At 33.5% G+C, this 21,155-nt stretch overlaps 2 protein-coding genes across 5 annotated transcripts in view; one reads left to right on the top strand and one right to left on the bottom strand.

Moving 5' to 3' along the window:
- Positions 1 to 6,677, bottom strand: part of LOC144970299 (sister chromatid cohesion protein PDS5 homolog A-B-like) — a 32,405-nt gene extending 25,728 nt beyond the window's left edge. Inside the window, exons 1-9 of one of the 2 annotated variants that reach the window (XM_078909787.1) lie at positions 6,474 to 6,677; positions 4,698 to 4,840; positions 3,265 to 3,459; positions 2,680 to 2,766; positions 2,068 to 2,165; positions 1,592 to 1,718; positions 992 to 1,072; positions 423 to 566; positions 71 to 186 (exon numbers count right to left, since the gene is read on the bottom strand). In XM_078909787.1, the coding sequence (XP_078765913.1) occupies positions 71 to 186; positions 423 to 566; positions 992 to 1,072; positions 1,592 to 1,718; positions 2,068 to 2,165; positions 2,680 to 2,766; positions 3,265 to 3,459; positions 4,698 to 4,796 (947 nt within the window). In that variant the 5' untranslated portion in view covers positions 4,797 to 4,840; positions 6,474 to 6,677. Of the gene's footprint in view, positions 1 to 70; positions 187 to 422; positions 567 to 991; positions 1,073 to 1,591; positions 1,719 to 2,067; positions 2,166 to 2,679; positions 2,767 to 3,264; positions 3,460 to 4,697; positions 4,841 to 6,099; positions 6,179 to 6,473 lie in introns of those variants that run through there. The other variant, XM_078909788.1, reaches the window with a different exon arrangement.
- Positions 6,678 to 10,594: 3,917 nt separating this feature from the next.
- Positions 10,595 to 18,472, top strand: LOC144970297 (transient receptor potential cation channel subfamily A member 1-like). 3 transcript variants are annotated; one of them, XM_078909784.1, is made up of 2 exons: positions 10,595 to 10,736; positions 16,383 to 17,628. In XM_078909784.1, exons 1-2 carry the CDS (start codon positions 10,690 to 10,692, stop codon positions 17,626 to 17,628), a joined length of 1,293 nt encoding a protein of 430 aa, XP_078765910.1. In that variant the 5' UTR covers positions 10,595 to 10,689. The 3 variants fall into 3 exon arrangements, with proteins under 3 accessions (XP_078765910.1, XP_078765911.1, XP_078765912.1); XM_078909785.1 differs by lacking the exon at positions 10,595 to 10,736 and adding an exon at positions 13,091 to 13,252 and having other exon boundaries at positions 16,383 to 18,471; XM_078909786.1 differs by lacking the exon at positions 10,595 to 10,736 and adding an exon at positions 13,433 to 13,545 and having other exon boundaries at positions 16,383 to 18,472.
- Positions 18,473 to 21,155: the final 2,683 nt, after the last annotated feature.

The following is a 21,155-nucleotide window of genomic DNA, read 5'->3' as shown; positions in this document are numbered from 1 at the left end:
TGCTTCAAATGGAAAATTTAGGAGTCCAGTATGTTTTCTAAAATAAAGAAGTAAAAATGTTAGTACTCACCGCCCCAAGAAACACAACCATAAAGGTCTGTTTTGAACTGCGAGATCAGAATCTTTCTCTGAGAACATTTTGGCAAGAAGTTTAGTGACAGATTTCCTCTCGCTCTCTTCATTACTCTGAAACAAGGATAATAAGACAAGCTTTGATTTTAAAGAGACCTTTTTCTTAATTAAACCAATATTTTAAAATCCTGTACCCCATATAATTGGATAAAATGAGTGCTAACTTCTAGAAATTAATTTCAATCAATTTATATGACTTTTACATTTGCCACCAAAAAAGTAATAATTAAAAAAAGAATTTTAAAATAGCACTAAAGAGTGTCTGGATAATGATTACAATCAAACTCTACCTTCAGTTTGAATTCTAGTTGCGGGATGACAGACAACAAAACACTAGGGGACACATGGTGAAGCTCGTAGATAAGATCATACATGTGGTTTGAAATGGCAGGATCAATCGAGTCTTTGCCAAGCACAACCATGTTGTTGAATATCTGTGAGGAAGAAAAAAATAAAAAAGGATTGAAGAATTGGGGGTAAAGAGTGATAATTAAATTGTATTTAGTATTCACAGGATTCAAATACAATCTTGGAGATGCTGTACTGCAGGCAGGATGCCCTGAATGTTAAGGTAGACTGTGACCCAGTCCAAAAGTTTTTATTCAGACCAACCAACTCACAATGCAAACTAAATAGGAATAAACTCTAAAATTTTATAAACATCTTTTTATTCCTTAAAAACCAAAAACGACAAAAACATCCTCATAAGGTAATGTGAGATTGCAGGGAAATATGACTATTTACCTATAATCTCCTTTATTTTTTAGGTCTCCCACTTCTGTAAGAGTGAATCATTCAAGCACTTTTTCACTATGCCAATGATTAACGTGGATAAAAACGAATAATAGGATAAACTAACCGCTTGAATGAAGGGCTCAATAGCAGATGAGGTTTTCTTGATTAAGTCCTTGGCTATATTATAAGCAATTTTCCTCTGGGTCTGGCAGATGAGATGGACAAGAGAGAGCCATTATAAGTGAATTATAATATGGAGTAAAATTGAAAGCTAATAGAAAGAGATAATAATAAAATAAAAATAGCAGGGTTTTGTGTTTTGTTTGTTTTTGTTTTTCAATTATCTAATACTGCATTGTGATTGTAGTTTGTTTTGTATTTTTAAAATAACTTTTGCTTACAGAATTACAAAAGCCACAGGAATAAAAGTGACACTACAAAACATCTATTTTTTTATGATAAAACACCTGTGTTTTGAGGTGAATTTCAAAATCCATTTACTTTAGAAAGAAAAGGTATAGGAAGCAATAACCCAGGAAATTTTACAATTGTCATAATGGGAAATCAATGTTTTTCAAATATAATTGTGTACATCAGTGAATCTTGAAGGAGGAGTGCTCACAAGCGATTTACAATAGCAAGGAAATATGGACTAGATAAGCAAGAGGATGTTAAAAGCATGGGAATAAAAAAATAAATATATTATTATTAAAGGAAAGCTTACTTTATTGGGGTCTACCATGTTGATAAGAATAGACTCCATCAGTTCTTGAGACACAGAGTCTGCCTCACAAATCAATGGAGCCATCATATCCAGCATGAATGTCTTTACTTTGTTAGTATGCTTTTCACTGAAGATGGAAAAAATATGAATAAATAAGTAAATTAATAAAAATTTACAGATTAAAATATCATTAAAATGCAAAATAAGGTTAGAATGTGGAATTGGGGAGTGCATCTAAATTATGGTTCTAAGCTCTCGATAATATCTTTAAAATTGTAATATGTAATAATACCAACATCACTCCTAACAGATACTGAACCTTTTAAAAAGAGTTCAGTCCTATAAAGCAAAGAAAACCAATGGTTTTTTACATGAAACATCATTAGGTTTCTAATTGCAATGTTACAACACTTTTAGACTGGAACATTTTTGCCTTTAAGCCTCATTCAAACATATAACAGAGTTGATATACATACTTGATTATGCTGAAGAAAAGCTTGAAAAGAGAACAGAAAATCTCTTGACTCTCTTCCAATTCAATACAGATATTGAATGACTTAACCCATGAGAGATTCTGAAAAAAAAGTGATTTCATTAATATATCTTTTTATTGCAACAGTTTGAAAATAGAAGCAGAGGAGTAGGGGGAGGAGATAGAGAGAAGAAAAATTTTGAAAATAGAAATGATTCTAATTGGCTTTGGGTTTGTTTTTTTTGGAAAAAGTAATTTTTTTAAAAATTGCCTGGAAACATTGGATAACTCCATATTGGGAATGATAATCAGTGCTGATGGTGACAAAAAGTGAAAAAGGAGAAAATTTTGAACATTTGCCTTTAAGCCTTATTCTAACAGTGTTCACTCCTATTTTTACAGCAACAGAAATGATAAACTAACATTGATAGTCAATGTTCAGATGCCTTCACTGATCGTTCATGGAAAGATTCGGTGAAATGAAAAATGAATGATAATTTTGCAAAAATAAGCAGAAAAGTGGGATATCGCGAAAATCGCGGTGGTTGAAAAGGAGGACATCCCTTGACGTGGTTAATTAACAAAATGAGAATGATTTTTAAAAATAAACACAAACCTCCAGTAAATAGAAGTAACGCTTGAAAGATGGGGCTTCGGGATCCTCCAGCCCTTTCAATTGCATGATGAAAAACATGAAAATCTCCTGTGAAAAATTAATGAACGCCATAAAAGAAACATAAATATTATTTTAAATAAATAAAAATAAATAAATTCAAAGTCAATGCACACGTTTTTCTAATTAATTACTAAAAGTTTTGGTGAGAGGCTAATTCTTAATAAATCATTTAATCTTGACAAGAGGCCTTTCTGCATCCTATGAAAAAAATAAAAAAATAAAATTAAAATAAATAAATAAATTTAAAAAGCAGTATGACCAGAGGGGGAGAGTGATGAGAAAACCAAACTGAGATTGCAAGACTTATTTTTTTCTTACTTACGATATTTGTTTAAAACAATTAAAACTGATCAGAGAAGTGGTCTTGGGGAAAGTGAGAAAACAAAGAAAAGAATTCAAATTGCAAATTAAATTGTTCATTTAAAGTATCCTGATCGGTGAAAAAAAAAAGTGCAAATTGAAACGGATTAATACAGTCTATAAAATGCAATTGCAATATCTGGGTAAACAAACTCAAAACCAAACCTTGAGCTGATCCTGCTCTTTGTATGGAGCCTCTGGAGCAAAAATCCTGAACACATCAGCAATACAACATGCTGTGAGGAGACGCACATCTTTGTTGATGTGCTCCATATAAGTGTCTGTGGCCAAATGAAGAGCCAGGGGAGCATAACTGTCATTTTCATCCTGTCCCATATCCTGAAAGGCTCTGGCCAGCATCTAAGGAATAGCAATAATTCATTTGCAATTCAATAGTTATTCTTAAAATTAAAAAAGAAATAGTCAACAGTTTGGATGATATTTCCTGTTTTAATTTTTTTTTTTTAATGGAATCACATCATGTAATAATTGCAATCAGGAACTGATTTGAACCACATTTTTTTTTCAAGACCTTCAACAATGGAAACTGCTAGATGAATCATATTGAGTCAGGGCATGTTCTATGCAATTGTTTGTGGGGTGATTGTCTTAAATTGATGAATTGATGAGATGAATGATGAATAAATGAAAATTGATTTTTATAGCTTTTTAAATTCATCCTTTCATGGACAAATTTTTTTTTTTTTTAATTTAAAAAAATAAAAATTATCTTGCTACTGATGCATTATATGTAGAGATATTTTTGTTTTGTTTTTAGTTATAAACAAAATGAAAGCTATTTGCTGTGGCAAATAGTTTCTAATTGTAGCAATCAAATACAAAACTAAACTCCCCTTCTAAGGAAAGCGATAAAATTTTTTATGAATAATTCACGGGCCATTCAAATCAATGCTTCAACCTCCAAATCTTAATTTCAAATCAAAATAGGATATGAAATAAAAATAGAATGGAATAAAATTTATATTCTTTAATTCAATAGAAATAAAACTTATCATTAAACAAAATAGTGAAAAAAAGCCTTTCATGATGGGGACGACATGAGAGGACAAGATTAATTAAACATAAAAATCTTTATTATTAATATTTTTAGATTCAGAATACAAAATTCATAAGCTGTTTCTCTTCCCTAAAATTCTGAATTTTTATCCAAAACTTGAGTGAAAATTTTCCTCATCAGTGGATCTGTTCCCAAATGAAAACATCAAAGTATGCACATAAAAGATTATATATGTATTAAAATGTCGGTTGAAATCTTGTAATTTGATTGATGGTTTTCTTAACACTAGAATCTTTTCAAAGAAAAAAAAATTAATCCACAAATATATTAATACATTTCAAAAATAGATAAAACACAAGAAAAAAATAAAAAAAAGATTCTATATCCAATTGGCAATTATCTGTTCTTGTACCCTTCCTAAATAAGCCTTCATAAAAAGAACTTAGAAAATGTATCATTATTATTTAAATCACATGTTTTTATTTTTCCTAAGACCAAATATCTCAGTAAATACAATACTTACTATATCATTTCTACTTAGTATGAAATTGAATGTTAGAATTCCAAAATATGTAATCACCTTAAGTCTGCGGATCAGCTCATCTTTTCCAACATCTTCAGTCAATTCTTTGCAACCAGTGGGGTAAACTATTTTGGCATGTTGCACATTTTTAGCCATTTCCTTTGGAAACACTTAAAGTGCTTAAACCGATGGTAAGAATTCTGTAAAATAAACAAAAAACAAAACAGACTATATACTATATACATGGTTGTTTGGAAAAATCACTAGCGATGGCCTGCCTTTTTTAAGTGTGTGTGACGGGGTGCCTGTTTTAGTTTTATAAGGTCCATGGAGATGCACTTTATCCTGGTTACTGTAGAGCTAAACAAACAGTAACAACTGCTTGCTTTATTTCTGGACAGGATGCAAATAAATCACAAAGCACTTTCCATCGAATCTAATAGACGCAGCCAATTAATCAATTACTGATATATGTCATAATAATTAGTAAGGGAGTCAGAAAAAAAACCTTTACTAAATTTTGGATCCATACCAAATGCTCTACATATTGATTTATCCAAATAACAAAAAGCAATAACTGTGTGGTTAAAATAGAACTTTTCATCCAATGTTGCATTTTAAAAAAAATTTACAGAGCGAAAACAATTTTTAAAAAATTTACAGCTCATCAACTACTGTCAAGTTTTGGACAAAAGATTTTTAATGAGGAAAGAAAACAATTTAAATCAACTTTTTTTGGGATGTACCACCATTATATCATTATATTATATCCAGTTAGGACTACTTGTTGCCATAGATGGAGAAAAAAAAAAAGAAGGTATTTAAGCTCAAGATATGAAACAAAGATTGAAATTTGATTTTTAGACAAATCAAAACTTAAGCCAATCGCACTAAAAACATGGATATAGGATAAAAAAAATTATCTTCCAAATAATCCTCCATGCATAAGTTACTAAGTGAGCAAGGAAATTAGACCGGTTACACCATCATAGTCATAATAGTAAAAGTAAATAAAATAAACATACAAAAAATAGAAAGATCTCTAACTAAAGTGGTAGGAAATGAATAAAAATATTTTACAAGAACAAATATAGATAACTGCTTTGATGAAAAGCACTTAAATTTAAACAAAAAGTAACAACTGCTAGATATCTACAAAAAGTACAATAACAGTAACAGTAATAATAATAATAACAGTAACAATGAGAAAGGCAAAGGAAACAGAAATAAAACACATTGTAATATGATGTATGGACTATACGAGTCTATAATATAGTAAGTAATAATAATAATAGAGTAGAATACGAGCAGTTGTCAGTAGGCTCTGTTTAGGGATGAGAACAAAGAGTAAGAAGTAGAAGGATAAGAGGCTAAAACAGAAGACAAGGGTGATTGTTGATGGAGAATCGTGTAAACTTTACAACGATTCCAGACCAGGGTAGATAACAACTGAAATTACACTCCAAACAAAGCCAACAGGATTACTCGTCTGAAAAATATCAATACGGTTGTGCACACTTCACCTCTAGGCTCCAACCTTGCTGAGCTGGGTGGGTAATCAGGGGAGAAAACCCATGCAAATTTTTTTTCTCATTTAGTCCTTGCAAAATTATTGTTTATTCCCAAAATGTGTCTAAACAGACAAGTGCGCGACTGCAATCTTAAATTCATTTTAAGATTCAAATGTTATACGAAACAATCAATGTCACCAAAAAGAGCAAAAAATGCTTGTAAATTAGTAAATAGATTATAAAACAACGAAGTAAGAACTTGCCTTCCGTTTGTCTGCCATTTGTAATCGTTTATGACAAAAATTAAGAAATAGTTCATTACCTTGTTGATTTGATAAGTTATGAAGTATCCTTCAAGACCTGGGTACAAGGTGGAGTGTGATACAGAGTCTATAATCCACAGAAAATCATAAAATGTACAGAGTCATCGTACACAGACATTTTTCCAAACAACCAACAAACAACTCTCCGGCAGCAGGAAACCGCGCGCATACCAATTCCGCAGAACGTCATTATTGTGGCCCCTGCGTGATATTTGATTGGTTCAAATATTTTTCTCTTGTTTTGACTCGTGTCGTTTCGTGAGGTGCGTGTTATTGTTATAGGCCTATTATTTTATTTTTATTTCTGGTTTATACTAACTCATACTTATTTTATCGTTGTGAAAATTAAAAAGCAGATAGAATATCCTTTTCTTATCTCCTCCAAGCCGGATCATCTTCGATAACTAGTATATTCTTTCTGAGTACGTTGAACAGCAACATAAAAAAACTTTTCGTTGCGATCTTTGTTACGTGCGCGCTTACGGATTTTTAACTTTAATTACTAATTTAAAAATAATAAAAAATTCTTTTTAAACAAATGATTTCTTTACATGTGGAATTTATATATGCAACTAGAGATACTCATTTTCAAAAGTATAATTTCATGAGATATGGGGTCATCGATAACCATGTCTTTATCAATGATCGTTGCATGCAGTGTCGAATTGTTGCAATAAATCATAGTGCCTTGCTCAGGGGTGCAAATCAAATTGTCTACCCAGCAGTGATTGTGTAGCTGGTTATGTTAAATCTAGGGGAAAGCACTTTGCAATAGACTAGCGTCCTCTCGAAAACAATTGTTATTATCAGTTTACACCGTAAAAATCGGGATAACTCCAACTAAAATATGACTCAAAACTAAAACCATGTATTTGACTGTTTCCCCTTCAGCCTAACACTTCAATCAGGGCCAGGATAAAAACAAATGGGACTTTCCGATAACAAATGGGAATTCCCAATAAGCACTATTTATAGTTTGTTCATTTCTGCATACCTTTAAAGAAATTGCAAGTAAAAATTGCACATGAAACATTTTGATTTTATCGTTTATCAGAGGGCAATTAAAGCATAGAAAGGAGATTTAGTAATGACGTTTGAGACGTTTTTTCTCAAAATCACTTTTCTACAGACCGTCTACTTTAAATGTCTACGATTGTTTGCGATGATGATGTTATATACATACATACATACATAGCCTCCATACATACATACACACACATACATACATACATACATACATACATACATACATACATATATACATACATAGCCTCCATACATACATACACACACATACATACATACATACATACATACATACATACATACATACATACATACATACATACATACATACATACATACATACATACATACACACATACATACATACATAGCTACATACATACATACATACATACATACATACATACATACATACATACATAGCTACATACATACATAGCTACATACATACATACATACATACATACATACACACATACATACATACATACATACATACATAGCTACATACATACATACACACATACATACATACATACATACATACATACATACATACATACACACATACATACATACATACATACATACATACATACATACATACATACATACATACATACATACATACATACATGGGTGCACACAGGTCCTATAACCGAACACAATTATGGACTTGTTTATACATTGTTGTAATGGACATTGCTTTGCCTTGGTTCTTATAACAAAGAGCCTATAACAATTTGGGTAATCAGACCTGTTACATTAAAAAGAAATAATATCAGAGATCACACAAAAAGTATCTTCTTATCTTCTCTTTTATTCTAATGCTCTATTCTTTTTCGAATTCTGGGTTCTAGAGGGTGCTATAACAACAATGACAAGTCAATATCTCTCTGCATAGCATGAACCATAACTCGTTGAGGACACCTATAAAAAAAATAATTTTTAGCCATTAACTCCCCTGTTCAGCTTTTTTCGCTGTACTAGGCTAATGGATTACTCAAAGTACTGTAATGTTACGCTACTCCCTCATTTTGGGCTCCGTGAACAAACCTGCCCTGGGATGGGAAGTAAGTGAAATTGACCAATGTCAATTTCATACCAACTAAGAATCAATCGATACTTAGTACTTGTCAACATGAGTTGTGCTATAAAAGCATATAGCTAGAGGGAGAGAGATAGATAGATAGATAAAGATACATACATACATATATATATATATATATATATATATATATATATATATATATATATATATATATATATATATAGAGAGAGAGAGAGAGAGAGAGAGGGGGGGGGAGGGAGAGAGAGAGAGAGAGAAAGAAGAGAGAGAGAAAGAAAGAGAGAGAGAGAGAGAGAGAGAGAGTAGAAAGATAACGGTATGCTATTCTTGTGCAAATACTGGGATCTTGGGAATGTGTTATAATAAAATATGAAAAATATATCGGAATTAAGTAGAAATCAACAAATATACAATTTTCTACTATTCTACTTAACTGATACCATTTTAATTGTAAAAATCAATAAACGTTTTTAAAGTGTAAAGCAATGCAAGCAATATCCATCTAGCAAAGTCGAGGGCAAACTCATTGGAGACAAAGTAGACCCAATGGAGCAAATCCTGTATCTAAGAAAGGTGTTCATATGCTTAAGAGAAACCTCAATGAAAATAAGACCTCCGGACCAGATGGCATATCAGTTACATACTTAAAATATTCTGTATTGAACTGGCTCCCATTTATACATTCCTCTATCGAGTCTCCTTGAATCAGGTCAGGTTCCTGAAGATTGGAAAGATGCCCACATTATATGAATATTCAAAAAGGGCGACAAACAAAGTGCTGAAAAATTTAGACCAGTATCTCTCACATCAATATCATGTAAACTGCTGGAACACGTAATATGCAGCAATATAACGAAACACCTTGATTACCACAACGTGCTGACTGATTTCCAATATGGCTTTCGCAAATATTTCGTGCGAGTCATAACTGATGACGCCGTGTGATGATTTTGCTAATACGATTAATAAAGGAGGCCAAACAGATGCCATTCTACTGGATTTCAGCAAAGCATTTGATAAAGTACACCACCAAAGCCTCTTGAACAATCTCGATCACAATGGGATCTTTAAAAACCCATACGAATGGATTAAATCATTTCTTTCGATGCGATCCCAAAGAGTCATGGTTGGGAACAAAATGTCATCCTCACTTCCAGTCCTGCCAGGTTTACCTCAAGGAAAAGTTTTAGGCCCACGTATTGTTTGATTTACATCAATATGTATATGCCGAGTAAAGTATCAAAAGGAAAAAAAATCGACTTTTTGCGGACGATAGCCTCTTTATAGGGAAATTCAAACATCACAAGACATGGACAAACTACAATCGTGGGAGAAAGAATGAAAAATGTAATTCCACCCAAAGAAATGCCAGCTAGTTCGTATAACGAACAAAAAGAAAATAATAAGTTCAGACTATTATATACAAGAAGAAAAATTTGAGACAACACAAAAAAGCAGAATATCTTGGATTAACTCTTGACAACAAAATGTCTTGGCAGCACTACATCAATAAAGTTTGTATAAAGGCTAAAACAAAACTTGGATTCTTAAGAAAAAAAGTACAAAGTTGTCCAAGAAACATCAGAGAAACCTGCTATAAAGTCTTCATTCGGCCATTGTTAGAATATAGTGCATGCGTTTGGGACTCCAAGAGTAAAAGCAGATAGAACAGCTCGAGAAAGGTCAAAACAGGACATGCAGGTTTGTTTGCAACAATTACAGGAGGACTGATAGCGTCAGTGAGATGCACAAGAGCCTAAATTGGTCACCATTACATGAGAGAAGCACTATACTAAAAGCCAAAGTCCTAATCAAGGCCCGTCGGGGTCTAACAATAATCCCTTATGCAAAACAAAAGAAAACAGCACTCATACCAGGCCCCGAAATCACGAGTTAATGCAAGACAAGACAACGTGCATGCACATCATTCACATGTAAATGAGAATTCGAAACAACGTTATCGGTAATCGAGTAGCTGGGCTCGAAATGATAGTAAGTACCGAGTACTCCTACCGATGAAAGCCCATTTTACACTCCCTTTCAATGAATGGTGGAAGCAGTTTTTGAATCTTTGATGAAATAGTGTTAGACGTCTAGTGTTTCTGAAGAAATTTGAAAGAATGGCTTTCACTAGAAAGTCGACAGTGCCGGCTAAAGAGAGGAGAGGGTAGGAATATATTGTAGATTAATTTTTAACAATAAAGCAATGAATTAATAACAAAATTTTACTGTTTCAGTGACTAGAGTCAGAGTCAGAGTAGAGTGCTGAGTCCATTCCAATTCCAAGTCAATCAACAAGTGACAGACAGTCACAGTCAATAGTATAGTCCTAGAAGAAGAGAAATAAAGACGGCTGTTCTCTATGCCTCTGATGGCTATGGATATGTCCCATGAATGAATGGCTCCCCTAAAACAAAAGATTTCATGCAAGAAAGTTATAATTTCAAAGGTGGCGTTTTTATGCACCTCCGTTGGAGTTGGAGGTGTACAAAAACGCACCGTTTTTGTTGTATGCACCTCCATTGGAGGTGTACAAAAACGCACCGTTTTTATGCACCTCCGTTGGCGGTGATGGTAAATTAATGAAAATGTTGCTGCATACGTCCATGAGGTTTAAATAGTTGTAGATTGTAGTTTAGCACGCTGCTTAAGTCTTAAGTGATTACCGATGTACGTTTATACTATACAATTATAATAAATTAAAGAATAATAACAATAGGTAAAAATCAAAAGTAAAAAAGAAACATGGCACACAAATACTGATCTCAAATAAATAAATAATTTTAGAAAATTAAAATCGAAGTTTTTTTTAAAACATGATAAAAAAAGTTTTTGAAAAACAAAAAAAGAAAAAAGAAAGAAAAATAAAAAAAATGATGTCTTTCTCAAAAAAGTAAACTTTAAATTTAAAAAAAAAATGTCCACAATGGGAATCGAACCCAGTACTTTCAAGGTTAACGTCTGACAGCTTATCCACTGCGCTACGGAGACACCTGAGGCTGACTGTTCATCACATTTAATAAGGTCTTTCTAAAACATTATTTTACCTTCAATGCAACTTCTATTTTCTAGTTTGGCAGTGTCTACGTACACGGTAGCCTTGCACCTAGCCCCAGAATCTACATACACGGTAGCCTTGCACCTAGCCCCAGAATCTACGTACACCGTTGCCTTGCGCCTAGCCCCAGAATCTACATACACGGTAGCCTTGCGCCTAGCCCCAGAATCTACGTACAGGGTTACCAGGCAGGGCTGCCACATGCGTGACTAAATTGGCCAAAGGGAGAATCTATACTTTGGCATTAGACACCTATTACCTGATGTCTTGGTTTTTAATCCTAGCCTAGTGAGAGAGAAAAAAAAAACAATCATACATGTATCTGCAAACTGCAGAACGTTTTCATTTTACAATGAGATGGGAAGGGATAACACTATGACAAGAGAGAGAGAGAGAGAGAGATGGGCGGGGGGTGGGGGGGGGGGGGGGGGATAGTAAGGGGGAATGGGAAAAGATGAAAGAAACAATGGGTTGCCTGATGACGTAGATCAAATGATTGTTACAGCGGTGTTCACGGAGTGTACTTCGTGAAATTTTAACCTTTTACAGTGACACTGATTTTTTTCTCCAGATTGCTTATGCAGAATAAATCGTTTCCACCAAGAGAGCAGTAGTAAGAGTATATTTCGACTTGGGCTTCAATTAAACTATAAATCGCAAGGCTTGTCTTTTAATGATAACATTAAGACTAAGATCTGGAGTTTGGGGAGTGTAAGATGGAATCTCGTCATTAATGGTTAAAATGTTTTGATTAAAAAAAAAAAACACACACACACACACACGAGAGCGCGCGGTCGCGACAGCGAGGACCATCTATTGCTTGTGTTGCAACGGTAAACCAGTTTACGTGTACGTAGATCCTGAGGCTAGATGCCCCGTAACCATGTATGTAGGCACTCCCAAAAAATAAAAGATAAAAAAGAGGCAACACACACACACACACAAAGAGAGAGTCTCGCATCCGCTACGAACTAATTGTGCGCACCAATTTTTACTGCACTTATGCACCAAATTGCATACCTATCTAGGGACACTTTTTTCCGTATCTTTTTCTCAATAAACTTTTTAATAAACCTTTGGTTTTTTTTTGGTTTTTTTGCGACAGCACCTTGAAAACACACACACACACACACGAGAGCGCGCGGTCGCGACAGCGAGGACCATCTATTGCTTGTGTTGCAACGGTAAACCAGTTTACGTGTACGTAGATCCTGAGGCTAGATGCCCCGTAACCATGTATGTAGGCACTCCCAAAAAATAAAAGATAAAAAAGAGGCACACACACACACACACAAAGAGAGAGTCTCGCATCCGCTACGAACTAATTGTGCGCACCAATTTTTACTGCACTTATGCACCAAATTGCATACCTATCTAGGGACACTTTTTTCCGTATCTTTTTCTCAATAAACTTTTTAATAAACCTTTGGTTTTTTTTTGGTTTTTTTGCGACAGCACCTTGAAAACAGACGTAAGCCTCCACGATTTCGCGAGGAATGAAACATGAAAAAATTTACGATAATATAATTTCAAACACAACTTTTGAAACTCATCAAGGATTGTCTAGTACCGAATCTTTTTTGATAGAAAAGAAATGCATCTTCAAATCTAAACTGCTTTTAACGGTAAGCGTTCAGGTTTTAAAAATTTTTCTGTCCAATGAATGATTGGTAAGGATAAAGAAGCTAAGTATTGGTAACCCCGGCGCAGCTCTCTACATAAATGGATACTGTAAATCATTATCCTTGACTACAATACGAGTGTCTCAAGACGATACTTTTCAAAACTCGTGCTGACTTCCTGACCCCATACCTTACCGGTGCCCACTTCCACTTCCACTTACCTTGTACGTAGATTCTGGGGCTAGGTGCCCGGTCACCTTGTACGTAGATTCTGGTGCTAGGTGCAAGGCTACCGTGTATGTAGACACTCCGTTCTAGTTTTATATTTCGATTTTTTAGATTATTAATATTTTTATATAAATTTATTAACAGAAACATCCTACAGATGTCACAATATAACTTTCGCCATGTCCAAATACAGAAACACAATGTCGCTGATGAAATTGGGTGGGAAGGGCATGCGTGATGGAGGTGCATAAAAACACTACGAATTTCAAATGGTTAAACATTGTTCATTGTTAGGGGAAAGCGTGGGGAGGCGTTCCCCCTTCCTCGCGTTCCTCGAGCTAAAGCTAAGGGAAACATCCCCTTTGCACTTTGTAACATTTTCAAACTAAAACATCTTAATTTGACCCAGTCAGGTGGATGGGACTTGAAATAATTGTAAATATGAAACCTTATTTGTTTCTCTACGCGGTTCCAGCAGAGTTATTTTATATTTTTCTCATGAAATTTTGAGTCAATTTTAATTTTACAGTAGAAAGACTCTGTGATCTCACTGCTCACACTCACACGCACTGCTGCCTCAAAACTCAAAACCGGCATCTCGCCGCGATCGGGAAAGTTTGGGTTTTGCATTCAACATGGCCCAATAATGATTGTTTTCAGTAATTTTGTTTCAATTAAAAAATAACGCTGTGATTATTCCCAGACAGGGTCTGCCAATAACGAAAATTTGTTATCCCCAGACAGGTGTCTGGGAACAACCAATTTTCGTTATTCCCATAATATGACGCAAATGTTACATAAGAAAACAATTGGCTAGACATAAGAAACATAATATGCCATATCACTTTTGGATTTATCCCCAATATCTCACTGAAACATTGCACATAATTCCCCTCTTTGTTAATACATTGAATAAAGAAGGGTTTGAGACAGAATTTAAATGAAAAGATATAAACATGTTGGGTAATGACATAATGAGTTTATTTTACCTCTGGTAATTTAATTGCATAAATGAAATGGCAGAATGAAAAAGTTCAAATAAATTGAAACAGATTCACACAAAGGCAGTTTGTCTATTTTAATCAGAAGGAAAGTTCTGGCTTTTAAAAATTCTGCTAAACCACTTTGTGTTTATTGCCATTACTATTACATGATCAATTAATATATTTTTATTTCCCCCCCAGCCCCTTCTCTGGGGTTGTCTGGATTTATAACTAATATAAATTCTTACCATAATTATTGAAACCTTTAGAACGTGAATACAAATGATAAAGAATTAGAGAAGCGAAGTCCTTGTCAATATTTAAATCAAAGTTTAAACACCATCTATTTGTTAAAACACATCTTGATTAATGCATCTTTGTAATTTGACCCCAATATGAATGTTGATTTGGTTTGTGTTGTTGTATCATTGTTTTATGTTGTTTCCGTGTTTGACATAGCATGTGGATGTATTGTAGCATATCTTGTATTGATGACTTTATGTTTAGTTATTACATTGTTGTATAATGATAATATTATGTTGATGTAGTATGTATAATGTTTCATTTGTATAATAATGTCACTATATTATTGTTTCGCGCATTGAGCATCACCCAGTGATGAAAATGCGCATTATAAATGTCATGTATTATTATTATTATAACAAATGTATCTAAACATTTGGGAAAGAAACTTGATGGCAAAATAATTAAAATGAAAGCAATTTGTATTTTAAAATATCAATAAAATTAATATCGGATTTTACAAAGAAAAGAAATACACAAACTTTTAAAATAAAAATTATTAAATGCACATGAAAAAGTTGAAAAGTATGTATTCAAAATAAAAACATAATAAATAATGGTAGTAGTACTGAAAATATTATGGACAAAATTAAAAATAATAAATAACTAAATCAAAAATATTGATATCGTCGGACAGCCATGATGAGAAGATATTGAAAACATGGCATTTCGGCGCAGAGTTAAAAAGTGTCTGTGCATAGACACAGAGCCCTGAAATTTGGCATGAATAAAGTTTAGATGTTATTCTAAAAACACACACTGTAAATAATATAGAAAATTGCCAAATTTTAACTTCATATAACTCCTGAAATTGTTGATGGATTTTTCGTTACTTGGTACCACAGGAAATTGGAAGAAATGTGAACTTGAGGCCTTTACACTTCTGTGGAAACAGTAGTTTAGGAGCTGAGTTGTCCCCACTAGTGGAGAAATTTAAAGTGTCGAAGGGATAATTTGTTGATTTTATCCTTGTATTTTTAAAAACCGCATTGAAAAAACTCCCTGAATTTCAAAATGGAATTGCTGTAGGAACCCTGAGTTAGTAGGTCATAGTAGATATCCTGGGATGTTTGTTTTTCCTGTTACTATTTTGGTTAGTTAAGCAACTAGGTTTTATTTTTTCTAAGAATTAAGGGCATACTTGTTGTTTTTTTTCCCCTTAGATCAAGGAACGTGTAGAAGGCCTCCCCCCCCCCCCCACCCCCCCCAAAAAAAAAAACCCAAAGAAACAAAGAAAACAAACAAACTTAGTACCTTTAACTAAACCAACTAATAGGAAAAACAAAAACCCTAGGACTTTTACTATGACTACGACATTTATCTGAACCTAATGGGAAAAAAATAAAAATCCTTGGACCTCGAGCTAACCCAATTACTTCAATGACAATGGCAGCGGAAATCCAAACAATAGTCTTATTAGAAAATTTTAACTTTTACCAATCAATCAAGGTTTGTTTCACTGCTTTAAAAATGATACTAAAAATAAACAAATTGAATAAATAAACGCCGGACAAAAAATCCACAGTTAAAATAATAATATAAAGTGAAGCTACCTCGAAGAATGTGCGAAAGGTCTCTCATTTTAGAAAATAACTTTTAATCCTTTTGTTTCGTTTCAGAATACCTTTTGCTGAAAAGGAGCTTGGAAACCTGACTGAAATCATGACTGCATTAAGACTACAAAACAGCCAGGATATCCATAGTGTCTTACAAAACCCTCTTGTTTCAAAATACCTCCTCAAAAACCAAATGACTCTAATACACCTAGCTTGTAACATGAGAAATGTCCAAATGGTCACTACCTTGTTGGAGCAGGGAGAAGATGTTAACATTAGAGCTGGTAGTGGATCATACCCAATACATATTGTATGTTCTAATATAGAACATAATTTTGTGAATTATAGAATTTTAGAACTGCTATTGAAACATAATGTGAATGTAGATGTTCAAGATTCCCAAGGAAGAACAGCTTTGATGTTAGCCTCTTGTAATAACCTGGTATCAATGGTACAGTTGTTAATTCAAGCTGGTTGTGATACGAATGTCATTGATAAAAATGGAAACTCTGCCTTAACCATTTCCTGTCGGTTTGCTTCTCACGGGTGGTATTTTTGGAATGTTGACTGCATCAATGACCAAAGTGGAAGTCTAGAAGAGAAGAATTTCCCCTGTTATCGCATTAGCCAAGCTTTGCTTCAAGCTGGAGCTGACCCAAAACACGCTACACTTCTTCCATCAGCCATTTTGTATAGCACTGAAGACATTGTGTTAGAATTTATTAATTATGGAATGGATGTGAATGCTATGGATGACAATAGAAGAACTCCTCTAGGTTGTGCCTGTTCCTCTTCCCATGTTCCTTTAACCACAGTGAAGTTGCTCCTTGAGCATGGTGCAAATGTGAATGAAGATATTGGTAGAAAAAGCAAACCTTTAGTTCTCGCATTTGTTCATAATTCTGTGGAGAAAATGAAGCTTTTGCTTTCTTATGGTGCAACACTGAGCTCTGAAGAAATGTCAGAACTTGTGTCTCTTAGTTTAACAAAGTTATTTTTAGAGAATCCAGAGGTGATCCGTGAAGATAGTCCTGAATTACTATCGTGGAAGTTGCTAAATCAAGCAGGGTTTAGACCGAAACAGGAGTTGTATGATTTGAAACTGAAACGTGTGTATTTGTGCAGCAGTTACCCAAGAGTTGGCAAGATTTTAGATAATTTATTATTTCCAATGAATTCTCTGTCAGATTTGAGTAGGAAGAGTATACGTTCTCAACTGCCAATGCCCATTGATGGAAATGTAAACACACTGCCTGTACCGAATAGTCTTAAAAGATTTTTACAATTTGAGGATTTTTCGCTTAGATGAGGAGGAGGAGGATTGATTGATACATGGTTTTTCTGAACGGGTAATGATAAGTTGAGATTTTAAAAAGATTCTTTCGTCAGTATTTCTATTGTTGCATTGTGATGCAGCAGCTTTCATAGTTTTCCGGTAGTATTTCTCCATAACTGGTGTGGTCACAAAACTATTCAAAGTAGAGATTATCATTAATTATAATGGGAGCATTTCTTGTTTCCCGTTGTCAAATAATTGTTAAAAATGGTAAAGGGGGAATGTACTATCTTTTTTGTAAAATTCTTTTGTGAAGAGTGTAGTTCTCAGTTCTCAGATCATTTTTATTTTCAAAATATAAGCCTCAAGCATTACCATTTTTCACTTCGATATTTCAAGTGTGTTTGTGTATGTGTGTGTGTGTGTGTATACATGTATGGTGTGTGTGGATAAACATTTTAAAGTCTAATACATGCAAGTGGGGTGATGTGATGGAAATAGTTGTAAAAACAGGGAATTCCTTTCTTCACAAATATGAGAATGAATATATCATTTTATTTTCTTTCAATAGAAAGATTAAATAATGTTTAACTTTTGCTGTAACTGTTACCATGACAAATATATATTTTATGAAGTTGACAATTTCATGAATTGTAAGTAATAATATGATTCTGTAGTCCACATTCCCCCACTTTAAAAAGATAAACAAGTTATAATATAATTCTGAGGTAAATGGATGTTTCGTATCGCTCATTTTCGGTGGTGCCCATTTAATTTCCATATGCTTGAAAATATAAAATGAAAGCTTGTATATAAGCAAATGAAAAAACAAAACAACAAGAACAAAATTAGAACTAGTCAGTTACATCTCTTGAATCAATTCCTAGGGGGGGGGGGTAGATGCTGTAGATATGTATGAACAATTGAAAAAATCATTGTAAGGTCAGGGAATGTTTGATTTCTTTTTTCCTTGGGGGGTGGGGGGGGGGGGGGGTTGTTGCAAACTACGTTATGCACACTTTACTCTCCGTCAACGACTGTGCTTGAGTCCAGTGTCAACATTTTAAATTGATTACCACACAGCCTATATAATCTCTCGTAGAAAAAAGAAAAGAAAAAAGTAATTGAATAAGTTTATGAAATATGTTGCACAATTTATCAATTCTTCACTGAATTTACTTCTTTTGAAGCTTTATTTAATTCTTGAAACCATTTCAGCATGGCAAGTTGATGTAATTTCTATACATTAAAAAAATGCACAAGATGTTTATGACATTTATTGTAAGTCTTTATCATAATGACCATGTATGACTTATTTCCATTGTCTATTCTCTATACTTTGTATTACATTATGTAGATTTTTGAACTTCATTAATTGCAATTTTTTATATTCTCTTATTCGTACATGCTAAATTTTAAAGTCTCTCTTTTTTTTCCCTGAAGGGCATTATAATATAGTTGGAACCTTAAATTTTGGTATTTTATTATTGAGACAGGTGGGATAAGTTTTTATGATCTCACTTCTGATCGACAATGACAAAAATAGCACATATAAGAAACTCAAAAACTTCGCAACCACAGAAAACTTTATTTTCAAGATTAATTAGTTTACATTTATCAATCAGAGAAGTTCCAACCTTAAAACATGGTTTAATAGATGATATAAAATAAACATCCAATGGTGTCATCATCAGAAGCAACACTTTCGCTAAACAAATGTTTTCAAATCAACAAGAAATAGAGATACAATAGTAAGGAAATATAACATTGAGTTAGCAACTGATTCTGCATGTAATATAAACATTGTCAATTTAGACTGAGCATATCTCTGCATTGGATGATACTTGTTGGTGTTGCTTCTGAAAACAATGTTGATGACACCAAATACACTATTTTATGCACCTCATGTTGAATTGTCTAGAATATTGTCGAAATGGTATAATATAAAACCATATGATTTTTATATTCCATCAAGTTCTTAATGTTGAGAATTATTAATTACAGCATGATAAGTACTTGTACTTGTAGCTGTGCAATGGTCCGGTGTGGCTTACTCCATGTGACAACAATGATCTTTGTGTCATAAGTTTAACTTGGTTACTTTAAAAAAACCAATTAACTACACCAGGGTTGATGAATAAGCTAACTGCTCTTTCATTGGGTTATAGTTAAAAAAGTATAATTTATATAGTAAAGTAGTGATTTGCAGAAAAACGTGACATTCAACTTTTGAAGAAACACCATCTGGCAACTGAACAAAAAGTTTGTGAACTGATCAAAAACACGAAGCGGTTCTTCTATCCCCTTATATCTGTTTTCCATCATGCTTTCTGTCTTTGTCTCGGTATGAGATTACTTTGTTTTGTCCTGGCCCCGGCCGGAGTCCTGTCTGGGAGGGGAACAGTCAAATGCATAGTTATTGTTTTGGGAGATGATATTTTTTTCCTTGTAAATCATCTCTCTGTTATGTATTATTATATTTGTTATTTTGAATTTATCATGTAAGCATTTGAGTGTATTCCCCTTTGTTGGATTTTGTGCTTGTGTCCGGATGAGACTTATAGGTGATCTCAAACTAAGTACATTGGTGGTATGCTCTTGGAATCTACATCTAATCCCTATTTATTCCCAGTTCCCCTTTGTCTTACTTTCTCTTGGGTGCTTTAATTGTAATTCTATAACTTTTTACTTTACCATTTTCTTCCTTTTTACTGGTGCTGCTATAACCTAAATGTGTTGCAAGCGCCGTAAAACCCTTAAAAACAAACAAACAAACATATTGACTTGATAACTGTAAAGAAATACTCTTGATTGCACATGAATCATAAGTCGTACATCTGGATTCACCTTTTGACCTTGGCTCATTTATGAAATATGTACGTACATATTGTTCTGTATTTTTGATGAGGTGATGGGATTGATTTTTATGTTGTTGGTCAGTTGATGGGATGGGAAATGAGCAAACTGCGATATAAATCTGTCCGTCCCATTGAGAGACCAACATATATTTTTTTTTGCCAATTTTTCATATTATTTCATAGAAGAATGAACCAGTAATTGAGAATCGCTACAAGCTATGTTGCTCGTTATTTCTCTCACTGTCATTACCAACAGAGCTCCTCTGATTCTAAATTGCCTTTACTTAATTGTCTTTTTGTCGTCATCTGCATGTTTTGAACATTTTAGTAATTAAAAGAGAATATCCTTAACAGCGGTAATATTTATAATGAATGTATTAGTTAATATCATCATCTAATATTTACCCCTGTGTCTTGGTTACCAAAGCATTGGTCATTAATGGCAACTTAATCAGAATTGAGAATCAAATGCTCTGTCTTAAATAAAGCAGCATAGGCACTTACAATTTTTAGTGGTCTTTCACTTTGTTCTTAAAACCGCTATTTATTGGTTAAAAAAACAGGTTGTTTTTTAACATAAAAACGCTGCGGATGAATGAATAAATAAATAAAATTGATTGTATTTGTGTAACTATAGTTATTATTATAGATAAAATCTTTGTGTACAAGTTTAATGCAATAACAAAAAATAGAACGAAGAGT

The sequence above is a fragment of the Berghia stephanieae genome, chromosome 4, assembly GCF_034508935.2.
Source record: "Berghia stephanieae isolate SIO BIC M18660-M18661 chromosome 4, UCSD_Bste_1.3, whole genome shotgun sequence".
Lineage (NCBI taxonomy): Eukaryota > Metazoa > Mollusca > Gastropoda > Nudibranchia > Aeolidiidae > Berghia > Berghia stephanieae.
Note: the sequence above shows the minus strand (reverse complement) of the source record. Positions and strands in the feature narration are given on the sequence as shown.